Below are 15,873 nucleotides of genomic sequence, written 5' to 3'. Positions count from 1 at the left end.
TGGTTTTCATGACACCTGTGTTCTGGCTGCAAACTTATTGCAAGAAAAATAAATCCATTCTGAGCATAGTTTTTGCAAAATGTTTGCCATCTGTGTGTAAGTTCCTTTTGTGTTTTGCATGTGCATGTTGTTCCTCTACCAGCATTTGTTGAAAGACCTTACTTTCTCCACTGAATTGCTCTTGCTCCTTTGTCAAAAATCACTTGACTGGGGTGACAGTGTGATTGTGAAGACCTTGTGGATCACACCCCCTTTATCTAGTGTCTGGATGAGTGGAGGAATGGGGATAAAAACTAAAGGACAAATGGGGTGGGATGGGGGGATGATTTGGGTGTTCTTTTTTCACTTTTATTTTTTATTCTTGTTCTGGTTCTTTCTGATGTAAGTAAAATGTTCAGAGATAGATTGTGGTGATGAACGCATAACTATGTTATCATACTGTGGATAGTGGATTGTATATCATGGATGATTGTATGGTGTGTGAATGTATTTCAATAAAACTGAATTTAATAATAAAAAAAAATCACTTGACTGCATTTGTGTGGGTCTATTTCTGAGTTCTCTTAACATTAGTCTTTGTGTCTATTTCACAAACACAGCACTGTTTGATTCTTGTGTCTTTATAGTTAGACTTGAAATGAGGTAGTATGGATCCTGCAACTTCTTACTTCCTCTGTATAGTTTAGGCTCTCCACATCTTTTGTCTTTCCATAGAAATTTTGTATTAATTTGTCAATATTTGCAAAATTACTTGCTGGCATTTAGAATGGGATTTAGATTAATGGGTATGTCAGGTTGGGAAGAAATGGCATCTTAGGAATATAGAGTCTTCCAATCAATGAAGAAGGAAAAATTTAATTTATATATTTATTTATTTATTTATTTTAATTTTTTATTGTAGTAACCTAAATGCAACTCAAATTTCTCAAACAATTTTCAAGTGTGCAATTTGGTAATATTAATTACATTCAAAATATTGTGCTACCATACCGATATCCATTATACCAACTTCTTCATCACCTAGTACAAAAAGACTGTTCAAAATTATTGTTGATATTAGTAGAGTCTAAGAGCATTTGTAGTGGAAATTATTGCCTTGGAAAAATATCTTCATTTTGGGGGAAGGATGGCTAGTCAGCAACAGCATATTGGAGAAGCAGCTGAATTTGGTTCCCTTGATATGTGCAGATAGAGTGCCCTGGATCTGTAGGCATAAAATAAGGAATCATTAATTTAATGTGTTTCCCATACAAATGATAGCATTTGTGTTAATTAACTGGTCACTGATCATGGCTAAATATGCATTGCTCTGGGCTTTTTTTCAGCAGTTTCATCAGCTACATGGAATTAGAAAACAAAACACGTGTTTTAGAGTTTATCCTCCTCGGACTCTCAGAAGATGCAGAAGTGCAGCCCCTCCTCTTTGGGCTGTTCCTGATGATGTACCTGGTCACTTTCATTGGGAACCTGCTCATCATCCTGGCCATCATCTCTGACTCACACCTGCACACACCCATGTACTTCTTCCTCTCTAACCTGTCCTTAAATGATATCTGTTTCACCTCCACCACTGTCCCAAAGATGCTAGTGAATATCCATACAGGGAGCAAAATGATAACATATATAAACTGTCTTACCCAGACATATTTTGCTATGCTTTTTGTGACATTAGACAACTTCCTCCTGTCTGTGATGGCCTATGACCGCTTCATGGCCATCTGCCACCCCCTTCATTACATGGTCATCATGAACCCCCGGCTCTGTGCCCTCCTGCTGCTGGCATCCTGGGTATTGAGTGTTCTGCATGCTCTTTTACATGGCTTAATGCTTTTGCAATTGTCTTTTCCTACCAACTTAGAAATCCCTCACATTTTCTGTGAACTTAATCAGGTAATCCATCTTGCTTGTTCTGACACCTTCCTCAATGACCTACTGATGTATTTTGCAGCTGGACTTGTGGGTATTATTCCACTCTCTGGGATCCTTTTGTCTTACTGTAAGATCGTATCCTCTGTTTTGAGAATTTCCTCAGCTGGAGGCAAGTCTAAAGCATTTTCCACTTGTGGGTCTCACCTCTCTGCAGTGTCCCTGTTTTATGGTACAGTTCTTGGAGTGTATCTTAGTTCTGCTGCTACTCAAAACTCAAGGGCAAGAGCAATAGCCTCAGTGATGTACATGGTGGTCACTCCCATGCTGAACCCCTTTATCTACAGTCTTAGAAACAAGGACATAAAGCATGCCTTTAAAAATCTCCTCAGCTGAGAGATATTCTGTCTATAAATATATCCTTTGTTTCATGTTTAGATATTTGTTCATGATTAACATAGGTTAAATATTGTGTGATTGAAATCTAGATATTCTTATGGTATATAAAAGGATAATCTTCTATTTACCTAATTTCTACAATCCTATCTCTTTAATTTTTATATATCAAAATCACCCACTTTTTCTATTTATTTTTTAAAAAATAATTTGACTTCTTTCATTGTATTCCTTTGTTTCAGTGTTAATGGCAATCTGCTGTCTGAATTTTGAGTAGCAAAATACTTAATGCAGGTAAGGGGGTATATACAATATTACATGAAGTGCTGGAGGGATTAAGGTGTGATTGCAATCCCTGATACATGAAATCAACTGCTCTTGTGTTACATTTTTGGTGAAAATCATTAACCTTATCAAACAGTGAATCTTCATTGATAGGGTCTCTGTTAATGAGCCCCAGAAAGCAATCACATCATGAACTGTATTTACCATCTAATTATGTTTCAATAATCAACATTTTCTCTATGATATATGACATTTTTCTGCACAGATCAAGCATAAGTAGGGTAAGGATATAACAGACAATACATCCTCTGATTCTTCAATGGCTTATGGGGTCACTAGTCTCTATGATTCTTCCAGCAATGTATATTTGCTCTTTTAAAATTATTTTCATGGCAGGAACATTTTTAGGAAATTTCTCTTGGCACATCCTATAATAATAGTCCTCATTTGCATATCCTTAAATGTCACATGTGTATTTTTCCCATTGCCAGCATGCCTTTTCACATATTAATCCCAGATATTAGGAAACAAAATCAGGATTTTATGTAGATATACTCTGCTCTTTGTGAGGGAGAATAAGGCTAATGCTTCATTCATCAGCTGATCCCAGAGGCATCTCTTTGCTTGGGAAACCAGAGTGGTACTTTGGGTTTAGAAATTGCTTACAGCTAATGTCCAGTTTTGTAAAAAAAAAATAAGTGACTTTGTTGTATCTTTTTATTCACTTCATATTCTTTGGCACAGATCTGAATTCATTTTACTTTGCAATGTATTAATCCACAGGATCAGACTCTGCTTTTGAGTCACACCAACATCAGAACTGTAATTTACAGACAAAAGTGACTTGATTCATGCGATCATGGAAAATGTCTTGTTTTTGATTGTGCCATAATCTGAGAATTAAAAATCACCCACTGGTCATTCTTTTTTAAATCTCTTGAGAGCAATTGTAAGATGTACCTCACTCCACATTTATCAAATTATGTATCTCAAAAGAATATTTTATCATATAAATCAGGAAGTTTGCAAAATCTTCTCTCAGCACTTTCTTTAGGGATGAGTATAAAAAAATATACTGTGAAACAGATTTGACAATGTTTTACATAAATTAGTGGTAAACATTTACCCAAAAGAAATAAATAGCATCATTGTTATTCTCATACCCAACAAGCTGATGTAACAATCCTCAGATTCCTATCCTGGAAGATCTCAGTTCTTGCAAAAAGCTCTGGTTTCAAATAGTTTACCAGCATGGCTTATTTTCTTTAAGCAGATAGACCTTTTCAGAAAAAATTCTCTTAAAGAGTTTTGAGAAGAAATTTAGTATTCATGAAATCTCCACATAGTTGAAGAACCTAGAAGCATTTCTTTCAAGTAACTGGAAGTCATTAAAAATCTTCCTACAAATAACAGCACAGACCCAGATGGCTTTAAAGTGGAATTTTACCAGACATTCCAAAAAAGAACTGATACCAATCTTACTTAAACTCTTTCAAAAATTTGAAGAAAATTGAACACTACCTAATTCATTTTATGAAGCCAACATCAATCTACTACCAAAACCTGATAAAGTTGCTATAAGAAAGGTAAACTACAGGACAATCTCTCTCATGAGTATGGATGCAAAAATTCTCAACAAAATTCTTGCAAATTGAATCCAAAGACACATTTAAAAAATCATACACCGTGACCAAGTGGGGTTCATTCCAGGCATGCAAGGATGTTTTGACATAAGAAAATCAACCACTGTAACACAGGACATTAACAAATCAAAAGGGAAAAATCAAATGATCTTCTCAATAGATACAGAAAAAGCATTCAACAAAATACAGCATCTTTTTTTGATAAAAACACTTCAAAAGGTAGGAATTGAGGGAAACTTCCTCAATGTGATAAAGGGCAGATATGAAAAACCCACAGCCAACATATTACTCAATGGCAAGGGGCTGAGAGCCTTCCCTCTAAGTTCAGGAAAGAGACAATAATGCCCACTGTCACCACTGTTATTCAACATTGTGGAGGAAGTGTTAACAAGAGCAATCTGGAAAGACAAAGAAATTAAAGGCCTCCAAGTTGGAAAGGAAGAAGTAAAACTGCCATTATTTGCGGATGATAGGATCTTATATTTGGAAAACCCTGAGAAACTGATGACACAGCTACTTGAGCTAATAAACAAATTTAGCAAAGTGGCAGGATACAAGATTAATGCAAATAATTCAGTATTCCTATACAATGGAAATCACCTAACTAAAGAGACACTTGAGAAAAAGATTCCATTCTCAATGGCAACTAAAAAAAAAAAAAATCAAATACCTATGAATCAACTAAACCAAGGATGTAAAAGACCTCTACACAGAAAATTACATAAATTTACTAAAAGAAATAGAAGAGGATCTAAAGAGATGGAAAAATATTCCATGTTCATGGATCAGAAAGCTAAATGTTGTTAACATGTCAATCTACCCAAATTCCTCTACAGATTCAATACAATTCCAATCAAAATTCCAGCAACCTACTTTTCAGACTTGGAAAAGCTAATTAACAAATTTATTTGGAAGGGAAAGATGCCTCAAATTGCTAAAAATATTCCAAAAATGAAAGTGAAGTCTTAGGACTTACACTGCCTGGCTTTATAGGCTATTATAAAGTCACAGTACTTAAAACAGCATGGTATTAGTATAAAGACAGACATATTTATCAATAGAATCAAATTGAGAACTCAGAAATAGACTCCCAGATCTACAGTCAACTGATTTTTCATAAGGCCCCCAAATCCTCTGAATTGGGATATAACATTCAAATGTTATTCAAAATATGGGGCTGGCAGAATTGGATATCTATATCTAAAGGAATGAAAGAGGACCCCTGCCTCACACCTTATACAAAAATTAATTCAGCATGGATCAAAGATCTTAATATGAGAGACTGCACCATAAAGCTCCAGAAGTTAATGTAGGGAAACATCTTCAAGACCTAGTATTAGGTGGTCGCTTCTTAGACCTTACACCTAAAACACAAGCAATGAATTAAAATAGATAAATGGAATTTCTCAGAATTAAAAGCTTCTGGACCTCAAAGGAATTTCTTAAAAAGTTACAGAGACTTCTAAAAAAGAAAAACACAGTGGGAGGACTTACACTTCCTGACTTTGAAGTTTACTGTAAAGCCACAGTAGTCAAAACAGCATGGTATTGGCACAAAGATAGACATATTGACCCATGGAATTGAATTGAGAATATGGAAATAGACCCCCAGATATACATGTGACTGATTTTGATAAGGCTGCACCACCACTGAATGGGGACATAACAGTCTCTTCAACAAATGGGGCTGGGAGAACTGGATATCCAGATCCAAAGAAAGAAAGAAGACCCCTCCCTCACACCCTACACAAAAATTAACTCAGAGTGGATCAAATATTTCAATATAAGAGACAGTACATTAACCTCTAGAAGATAATATAGGGAATCATCTTCAAGACCTTGTATTAGTAAGTCACTTCTCAGACCTTACACCCAAAGCACAAGCAATGAAAGAAAAAAATAGATAAGTGGAAACTTCTCAAATTTAAATGCTTCTATATCTCAAAGGAGTTTGTCAAAAAGGTGAAGAGGCAGCCAACTAAATGGGAGAAAATATTTGGAAACCATGTATCTGATAAAAGACTGATATCTTGCATATATAAAGAACCCCTACAACTCAATGACAATAGTACAAAGAGCCCAATTATAAAATGGTGACAAGATATGAAAAGACATTTCTCTGAAGAGCAAATACAAATGGCTAAAATGCAGGAAAAACATGTTCATCTTCACTAGCTGTAAATCAAGACCACAATGAGATTTCATCTCACAGCAATTAGAATGGCTGCCATTAAACAAACAGGAAACTAAATGCTGGACAGTATGTGGAGAAATTGGAACTCTTATTCATTTCTGGTGGGACTGTATAATGGTACAGCCACTCTGAAGGACAGTTTGGCAGTTCCTTAGAAAATAGATATTGAGCTATCCTACAATCCAGCAATTTCACTTTTCAGTGTATACCCAGAAGATCTGAAAGCAGTGACACAAACAGGTATTTGCACACCAATGTTCAAAGCAGCATTATTCACATTGTTGCCAAGAAACGGAAACAATCCAAACGTCCTCCAATGGATGAATGGGTAAACAAAATGTGGTATATACACACAATGGAATACTACACAGCAGTAAGAAGGAACAAATTCATGAAATATATGACAACATGGATGAACCTTGAAGACATAATGCTGAGTGAAATAAGCCAGGCACAAAAAGAGAGATATTGTATGTTACTATTAAGGCACACTCTGTGAAAAATGTAAAATAAGTGTCTTATATTGTTGAATGTAAGGGACCTAGAGAAAGACAGCAAGTCATGAAGGGGAATGATAATCTAATAAGAACAGGTGAGATATTGAGGGTAAACTTAATGTTACGGGAATGCTTGGGAATGAACATGGTTTGCCTATTTTCCTGGGGTACTATAGGAAAATGTTGGAAGCAATGTATTTATTTTAGGCTATTCTTTTTCTTATTCCTTTGTTATGTTTTCTTTAAAATGCTTTTTAATTTTTTGATAACGTTTAAAAAATTAAAATTAAAAATTAAAAAATTATGTTCACAAATGAGACCACACCTTAGCTTATAATATATGTTCAAAGGTTCCTATTTACAAATGGGTTCACGCCCACAGGAACAAGTATTAAGTGTAATAACATGTCTTTTGAGGTTGTACATAATTCAGTCTACCACAGTCTTCACTCTGGATCCCCAAAATGATGTGTTCTTCCTTATTGCAAAATACATTTACCCAAGGCAGGCCACACTCCAGCTTGCTGGCCTGCACCCCAGAAGCCTCTCTCCATGGGTCCCACCTTGCACTCCCATTCCCACTCCTTCCTGCCCAGGAACTGCACCAACCCAGCCCCTCTGACACCCAGTCACACCATGTCTTCACCTCCCAAAGGGAAGCTGGAGACTAAAGCTGGACACCCACCCACTGTGAATGCTGCTGGAATCTGAAAAGTGCAGAAACACCCACATGGTGGAGACAAAAGGAAGAGAAAGACAAGGAAGACCAAGAATGGGAAATTCCAAATCTGCCTAACTGAACATCTTCCTCTCTGGTGGTGTTACACAGGGTGACTAAATTTTCTCAGCCTCACAAGTGAGTCAGTGCCCTGATCCCAGACTTGCTATGAAAGACCAAATGCTCCAAATTTGACATTTACCCAACAAAAGAACTGGCATCTTCTCCAAAATACCTGTGTATTTGGAGGTCTAAGGAAAGCAAAGTGCTTCTTCCTTTGCCTTAAGTCTCCATATTTATAGAAATGACTCAAACCCCAAATCTTGTTTACATCCAGCCCTGGTTGGATGTTTCTCAAGGATCATTGTAACCCTCCTATCCTCCAACACAGTTTGATCTAGAGGTGCCATGATCAGAATTTCCCAAGGCTTTAATAAAGTGATGTTCTGGTTTGCTAATGCTGCTGTTATGCAAAATATCAGAAATGGACTGGTTTTTATAAATGGGGTTTATTTGGTTACATGGTTACAGTCTTAAGGCCATAAAGTGACCAACAATAGGGTACCTTCACTGAAGGATGGTTGATGGTGTCCAAAAACCTCTGTTAGCTGGCAAGGCACATGGCTGGCACCTGCTGATCCTGGGTTGTGATCCAGTTCTTCCCTCAGCTCCTGTACATTCTTCAAAATGTTGCTCTTGGGCCATTTTTCCTCTCTTACTTCTCTGTAGCAAAAGTTTTCTTTCAAAGGCCATCTCGAAAACATCTCTGTAAGATGCAGCTTCTATTCAAAGTGCCACTCTTAGTTGCTCTGAGGTCCTTCTGTCTGAATTCCTTTATACAACTCTAGTGATCAAATTAACCCCACACTGAATGGGTGGGGTAACACCTCCATGGAAATTATCCAATCAAACATTTCACTCACAGTTGATTCAGTCACGTCTCCATGGAAACAATCAAAGGATTCCAGTCAAATCAACACTAACACATCTACCCCCCACAAGATTGCAGTAAAGAATATGCCTTTTTCTGGGGGACATAATATATACAAACTGGCACAAGTGGTCTTCTTAAAAGTTTAAAAAAATGCATTCACCCCATCACCATATCCCTAAAGCTTTAAGTCATTTCACTAATAATTCTAAGTAGAAAGACTCATAAAATCAGCTATGAGTATACTCCATCCTGAGTGAAAATTCCTCACCATCTGCGGACATGTGGAACCGGGAAACAGATTCTCTGCTTCCAAACTAAGTGGTGGGAGAGGGAGAAGATAGACATTGCAATTCTAGAAGGGAGAAATTGGAAGGGAAATGGAGCCATGTATCTGACAGAAGTCAGAAAATCACCAGGGCATTCTCCCTTAGACTTCAAGTTCTGTCACCTGTGGATTGATGCTTAATTCTTTGGGGATCCTGGAGTGGAAACTCCAATACTTCCAAGTGTTCCAAAATTTGCATCCTGTTGGTTCTGTTTCCCTTGAGAACCTTAAGTAATACAGGTTCTCTTCCTCATCAGCTGATTTTTATAAATTGCACAAATTTATATTAATTGCACACATTTTCACAATTAAGCTAAAAGTTGGCATCAGGATGGAGGTTTTCTAAAAATGGGGAAGGTGCCTAGAAAAAAGCAAACATTGAAATTTCTAGGGTTCTCATTTTATAGCGTACTCATTTTGAAAAAATTCAGTAAGCTGAATATTTATAATATGCTTTTCTGAGTAATGTATTTTTTAAAAAGTCATTCTCAGGATTGAAAGCGGTTACTTAAAGGCATATATCCCACAGATCAGCACTACAAATATAGATAGGTGCTTGCATGAAATACTTCTAAGGTATGACACTGGTACAGAGAGTTAACAACAGAATGGTATATGGGAAACATCCATCTGTTGCATACTAGGGACTATGATTAATAGGAATACCTTACTAGTATGGCAGAAATACTAGGGACAAATAATTAAGGGCTGAAAAGAGCTATGGAGAGTTTTGGGTCATGAGAATTGTTTAAAATGGAGAGTGATGAGGATTGTACAACTAAGTGATGTAATGTGAGATAGGGATGGATTATTGTCTACAGAACATATGCTGTGTGAACCTTGAAACTCTCTGCTTTATAAATGAAGCCCTCAGTCTTGAGGCTTGCTCTTATGAAACTTATGGTTGTAAAGGGGAGGCAAAGCCCACGTGTAATTATGCCTAGGAGTCACCTTCAGAGAACCTCTTTTTTTGTTCAAATGTGGACTTTCTCTAAGCCCAACTTTGCAAATAAATGCATCACCCTCCCCCCATGTGGAACAGGATCCCCAAGGTGAGTGAGTCTCCCTGACAATATAGGACACAGATTCCATGAATGGGCCTGACCCTGGCATACATGAATTGAGAATGCCTTTTTGACCAAAAGGCGGAAAAGAAAGGCAACAAAGTAGGGTTTCAGTGGCTAATAGATTTCAAACAGAGTCAAGAGGCTGTCCTGGAGGTTACTCCTATGCAAGCTTCAGCTAGACATGCCAAATGGCCACAGTATGATAAGACCAAGTCAACAGCAGTCCCCAAAGCCCTAAAGAATATCCAGATTCCCATTTGAGACTCTATAAAAGTTTCACTCACTAAGTTTATTCTTCAGAAACTTAAATCCTCCAGAGAGCTCCTATGCCAGCTAAGTCCCAAAACCTAGAGACAATAGCCTCTTCAAGAACATCAAGCAGATGTATCCCCTTGCCCCCTAATGTCAACACCCCTTTTCTGTATGAATAAGTTAGAGGAAGGACAAGCACTTTGTTCCTGTGGGACCCACTGGAGATGGCATCCACCCCTCTAGGATACTTGGGCCCTGTCCACATGACACTAGTGGGATCCCCTGCAAGATGATTCAAGTGAGGCACCAAGATCCAACTGAAAACAAGAGATTCTGTATTGAGTCACACATGGATAACTGAAGGTCTGCTTGCAAAGTTCACATGCTGGATCTCTGAAAGCTGTAGAACAGAGTTGATGGCTACTTTAACAGCTGCTGTATGGAGTAATGCTGATTTTCAGAGCTGCAAACTCTAACTCTGAGCCTCAGGTGTCACACAGTTACCCAATGTTTGAGGGAACTACCAGCTTTCACACAAAGAGCACAGCATCTCAGAATTTAGAAATAACAGTTAAAACTCAGAAATAGATGTGACTACTGTAAGAGCCTACAATCTAGGATCCTTTACAATGAGCCTTATTTGAACATTTTGTATTCCTTAATCATTGATTGCCCAATCTCTTTCCACTCTCTATCTCTAATTACCTATGTTCTCACACTGAATTCTCAGAGTTTGTTCATTCATGTTAGTTTTTATCAGTGAGATCATATGATGTTTGACCTTTTTTTCTAGCTTATTTCATGCCATGTAGTGTCCTCAAGTTTCATTCACCTAGTTACATGCCACATGACTTCATTCCTTCCTGCAGCTGCTCAATATTCTGTCATATGAATACACCACAGTGTGCCCTTCCATTCATTAGTCAGTGTACCTTTAGGCCACCTCCATCCATTGCAATGGAAAATTCACAAATATATGGAGGCTAAACAGCACACCATTAAACTTGAGGCAAATGAAAGTTTGAACACAACATACCAAAACATATGAGATGCTGCAGACTACTGAGAGGGAAATTATTGCCCTAAATGCCTATATTAAAAAAGAATAAAGAGCAAACATTGAGGTCTTAACTGTTCACCTGGAGAAACTAGAAAAAGAACAGCAAACTAACTCCAAAGCAAACAGAAGGAAAGAAATAACAAAGATCAGAGCAAAAATAAATGCAGTTGAGAACATGGAAACAATAGATAGAATCACCTAAACCAGAAGTTGGTTCTTTAAGAAAATCAATAATATCAATGGTCCCTTAGCTAGGCTGGCAAAGAAAAAAAGAGAGAGGATGCAAATAAATAAAATCAGAAATGGGAGGGAGTGCATAACAACGGACCCCACAGAAATAAAGGAGAGAATGAAAGGTTACTATGAGCAACTATATGCTAACAAACTAGACAACTTAAATGAAATGGACAACTTGCTCAAAAAGCATGAACAGCAACATTGACTCCAGAGTAAATAGAAGACGTTAACAGACCAACATAAGTAAAGAGATTGAATCACTCATCAAAAAACTCCCAAAAAAGAAAATTTCAGGACTAGACTTGCTTCTGATAAAGAGAAATTAAGTAAAAATTCTAGTGCATAACACAATATAGGACATAATTTATTGCCTGTTCATTTACAATCAAATTTAACATTTGAAAGGAATTCTAAGGCTTCTTTTTTTGATTAAAATTTATTCACATACCATACAATCATCCAAAAGATACAATCAATTCCAAGGCTTCCTTTGTAATTTGCTATTTTTCATTTACTTTTTCTCTGAATATGGTGTCTTTGTATGAAAAACAAATATGGGAAACAAAAGTTCATTTACATTTTAAACTATCAATGTTTATATTCACTTGGGTACATTAAAATATGTTTTGTTTCAAAAGTAAACTGGATTTCTTTGAATAAAATATCATGCAATGTTAAAAAATATGTATGAACAATTTAGGGTGGTCACTGCCTAGACATCCCTGAAGATCAGGAAAGTGATTAAACTAGAGGAAGGGGAAGCAACAGACAACATGGAATTTAATGAAGGATTATGAAAACTGAATCTCTATCTAATTTTCTTCTTCTTGGTTGCTGTGGTATTAGAATAGCTAGAAGGAAAGAACTGAAATGGTAGAACTGTAACCCATAACATTCTTTGAAATTTGCCCTATAGCTACTTGTTAAATTGAAGTTTGAAAGTTATCACCTTTTTGTATATATGTTATATCTCACAATAAGGAAATAACTGAAACTATCATACTGTAACTCATAAGATTTTTGGAAATTTCCTATATAACTACTTTGAAAATTACTACCTTTTTGCATATTTGTTATATTCACAATAAGGACATAACTGAAACTGTGGAACTGTTAACCCATAATATTCTTTGAAATTTGCTCTCTGACTGCCTGTTAGGTTGCACTTGGAAAGTTATCACTTCTATGTATATATATTATATTGCACAAAACCCATGACAGTCTTTGAAGTTTGTTTTCTAAATAACTGTTTAAATCATACCTTGCAAGTTATCACTGTTATGTATGTATGTTAAAGTTCATAATTAAAAATGCATTAAAATTTTTAAAATGTTATTCTTAATGCAAAAGGAAGGTAAGGAGATTACACAATGGATGATATAGTAAATATGTAGATTTTTCACTCACATACCCTTGAATGTTTAGGACAAAATGTATAGAAAGGGCAGATATTTTGTTACAGAAATGGAAATATTCACATATATCATCAACTAAAATTGTAAAATTGTGCAAAACATGCAACCCAGTCCTGCACCTCAATGTATAAATTCCATTGCTTAGGTACACCAGGATATGTTACTTCAATGATAGCATCAAATGCAATTCTTTTCTGTTTTTAAAATGCATGATTTAAAGTTTGCTTCATCAGATTTAAGGCCATATCTGAATGTAGGGAAGGTTCTTTCTCCATGAACTGATCAGAGAATCACAATTTCTGACTCTCAGTCTTTGAGTCTTGCAATCACAAGCACTTCCTCTGCCCCATAACAAATGACTCTTTTTATATCTTCCCTCCCAAAGACTTTTTTCAGAGCCCCTTTCATTTCTTTATTCCTCAAACTGTAGATGAAGGTGTTCAGCATGGGTGTGATCACGGTGTACATCACGGAGGCAGTTGCATTTGCATGTGCATTTGGTGATGTGGTAGAACTAAGATACACTCCAACAATGGTACAATAAAATAAGAAGACAACAGAGAGGTGAGATGCACAGGTAGAAAATGCTTTATACTTCCCCTGAACTGATGAGATTACATGCACAGAAGAAAAAATCTTGGAATAAGAATAAATTACACCAGTGAAGGGACCAAAACCCAGCAGCCCAGCTGCAAAATATGTCACTATGTCATTGAGGAAGGTGTCAGTACAGGCAAGTTGCATGATCTGATCAAGGTCACAGAAAAAGTGAGGGATCTCCAAATGTGTACAAAAGGACAGGTGTAACACCATTAAGCTGTGTAATAAGGAATGCAGGGCACTCACAGTCCAGGACAACAGAACCAGCAGGACACAGAGCTGTGGGTTCATGATGACTGTGTAATGCAGAGGGTGACAGACGGCCATGAAGCGGTCATAGGCCATCACAGTCAGAAGGAAGTTGTCCAACCCTCCAAAGAGTAAGAAAAAGTACATCTGGGTGAGGCAGCCTGCATAGGTTATGACCCTCTTCTGCATCTGGATGTTCACAAGCATCTTTGGGACAGTGGTGGAGGATAAACAGATATCAGAAAAAGACAGGTTGGAAAGGAAGAAGTACATGGGCATGTGGAGGTGGGAGTCAGTGATGGTCGCCAGGATGATGAGCAGTTTCCCAAAGACGGTGACTAGGTACATGGACAGAAACAGCCCAAAGAGGAAGGGTTGTAATTCTGGGTCTTCTGAAAATCCCCAAAGGAGAAATTCTGAAATTTGTGTAACATTTCCTGGTTCCATGTGCTTGATGTGATTACCCAAAAAGTGAAATAAGACGAGTAATTTTCAAACAACCATTGCTAATCTCTCTATAATTTATATTTTGAAGCTAGGAAATTCATTTCTGGATTTGTTTATCTATCCTAAACAGAGAGTGCCTTTTCTGATTAGGAATTACTGTCCAACTTTCAAAACATTCCCCAAGCCATCATGCATTCTAAGGTTTTTATGAGAAATTCAGTCCATCTGGCTGTGCCAGACAATGGGAATAACCTGCTGAAAATAAAAGTTGCCTGCAACCTGATGATGGAGAAAGAAAATAAGCAAATAAAATCATAATCATATGATATGTCACATGGTGACAACTGCTAAAATGAAATGGAAGCCAGTGAAATCAAGAACTCAAATGGGGGTGCTCAAAGTTCTTGCAAGTCTGGCAGGCAGGGAAACATTTGAACAGGGAACTCAAGATTCGGAAGGCAAGAGCCAGGGTATATCAGAAGTTTGTGACCATCAACGGGAATGTCCAGGACAAAGGCCTTGATTGGATATTCTAGGTCAAGACAGAAGGCAGTGTGGCAGGGGATCATAAAAGGAAGAAGGATGAGAGATGGTGTCAGAGAATATTTATGAATAAGGTGGCCCAATGATGATGAAACTTCAAGACATAAGGAGTTCCTTATGTACTTGTTGTACTGCTTTCACTTTATTAACTTAGTTGCAAAAGTGTATTAGGGTTCTCCAGAGAAATGAAATGGTAGGAGATAGATACATAGATAGATAGATAGATACATACATACATACATACATAGACATATAAATGTAAACATTAGGAGATTCATAGAAGGATTTAAATCAAGAGCATGGAGATTGACAAACCCAAATTCCATAGGGCAGACAAGCCATAAACTCAATGAAGGTAATGTTGAATTTCCCCATGGAAGTTGCATGTTGGAAATTCCAATGAATGTGATGGTGAAATCCCAAGGAGGAGATGGATGCCTGAAGTAGAGAGAAAAATTCTTTTTTATGATAATGAGATCCTAAGTTCTTCCTTTAAGGTCCAACTGATTGGATGAGGAGACTCCTCTTGTTGCTAAAGGCAATCTTCTTTGTTGATTGTAGATGCAATCAGCCATAGATGCAATCAGCTGATGAATGATTTAAATCCGTCTATGAAATACCCTTACAGTAGCAATCAGGCCAATGCTTGCTTGACCAAACATCTGGACACCATAACCCAGCCAAGCTGACACATTAAATTAACCATCACAATCCACCCCCGGTAAACTGGTCACCCATACACATTTCCTTAAATGGTACTTAATTTCTGAAAACAATTAATAATATAGACATAATTTCACCTAACATAATTCACCCAACCAGAAATGCACTAACACATTCACCACAAGAGGAAGCAAGTACTTAGTTAATATTAATTATTATCTATGAGATCTTGGAACTTAAATATTATGACATACATTAATGCAATTTATTTTATATGATATAGGGATGGGGGAGAGAAAACAAAGATATTTGCTTTATGTATATATACTAACAGTCATAACAAAGCAAGGAAGAATTAGCCATTGTACTCCTCATTTCTGCAAATGGTTATGTGGCCACCATTCATATTTAAAACTACCTCTTTCCTCTACCCATTCCATATTAACTGTACCTTCAGCAAGCTCCTCAGATGTTTGTGGCTG

The 15,873-nt window shown here is 36.9% G+C and overlaps 2 protein-coding genes across 2 annotated transcripts; one reads left to right on the top strand and one right to left on the bottom strand.

The window, feature by feature from the left end:
- Positions 1-1,338: 1,338 nt before the first annotated feature.
- Positions 1,339-2,262, top strand: LOC119520415 (olfactory receptor 7A10-like). Its single transcript, XM_037818238.1, has one exon. It carries the CDS (start codon positions 1,342-1,344, stop codon positions 2,260-2,262), a length of 921 nt encoding a protein of 306 aa, XP_037674166.1. The 5' UTR covers positions 1,339-1,341.
- A 10,933-nt stretch (positions 2,263-13,195) lies between these two features.
- Positions 13,196-14,086, bottom strand: LOC119520217 (olfactory receptor 7A10-like). The gene is made up of 2 exons (XM_037817916.1): positions 13,738-14,086; positions 13,196-13,452 (listed from the first exon to the last, which is right to left on the bottom strand). Exons 1-2 carry the CDS (start codon positions 14,084-14,086, stop codon positions 13,196-13,198), a joined length of 606 nt encoding a protein of 201 aa, XP_037673844.1.
- Between the last annotated feature and the right edge of the window lie 1,787 nt (positions 14,087-15,873).

This window comes from Choloepus didactylus, chromosome 25 (assembly GCF_015220235.1).
Source record: "Choloepus didactylus isolate mChoDid1 chromosome 25, mChoDid1.pri, whole genome shotgun sequence".
NCBI lineage: Eukaryota > Metazoa > Chordata > Mammalia > Pilosa > Megalonychidae > Choloepus > Choloepus didactylus.
Note: the sequence above shows the minus strand (reverse complement) of the source record. Positions and strands in the feature narration are given on the sequence as shown.

Coding starts and splice junctions, on each gene's coding strand:
- LOC119520415 (XM_037818238.1), top strand. CDS start 1,342: ATGGAATTAGAAAACAAAACACGTGTTTTAGAGTTTATCCTCCTCGGA.
- LOC119520217 (XM_037817916.1), bottom strand. CDS start 14,086: ATGTACCTAGTCACCGTCTTTGGGAAACTGCTCATCATCCTGGCGACC. Junction 13,453..13,737: donor GCTGGTTCTGTTGTCCTGGA/CTGTGAGTGCCC, acceptor GTGCATCTCACC/TCTCTGTTGTCTTCTTATTT.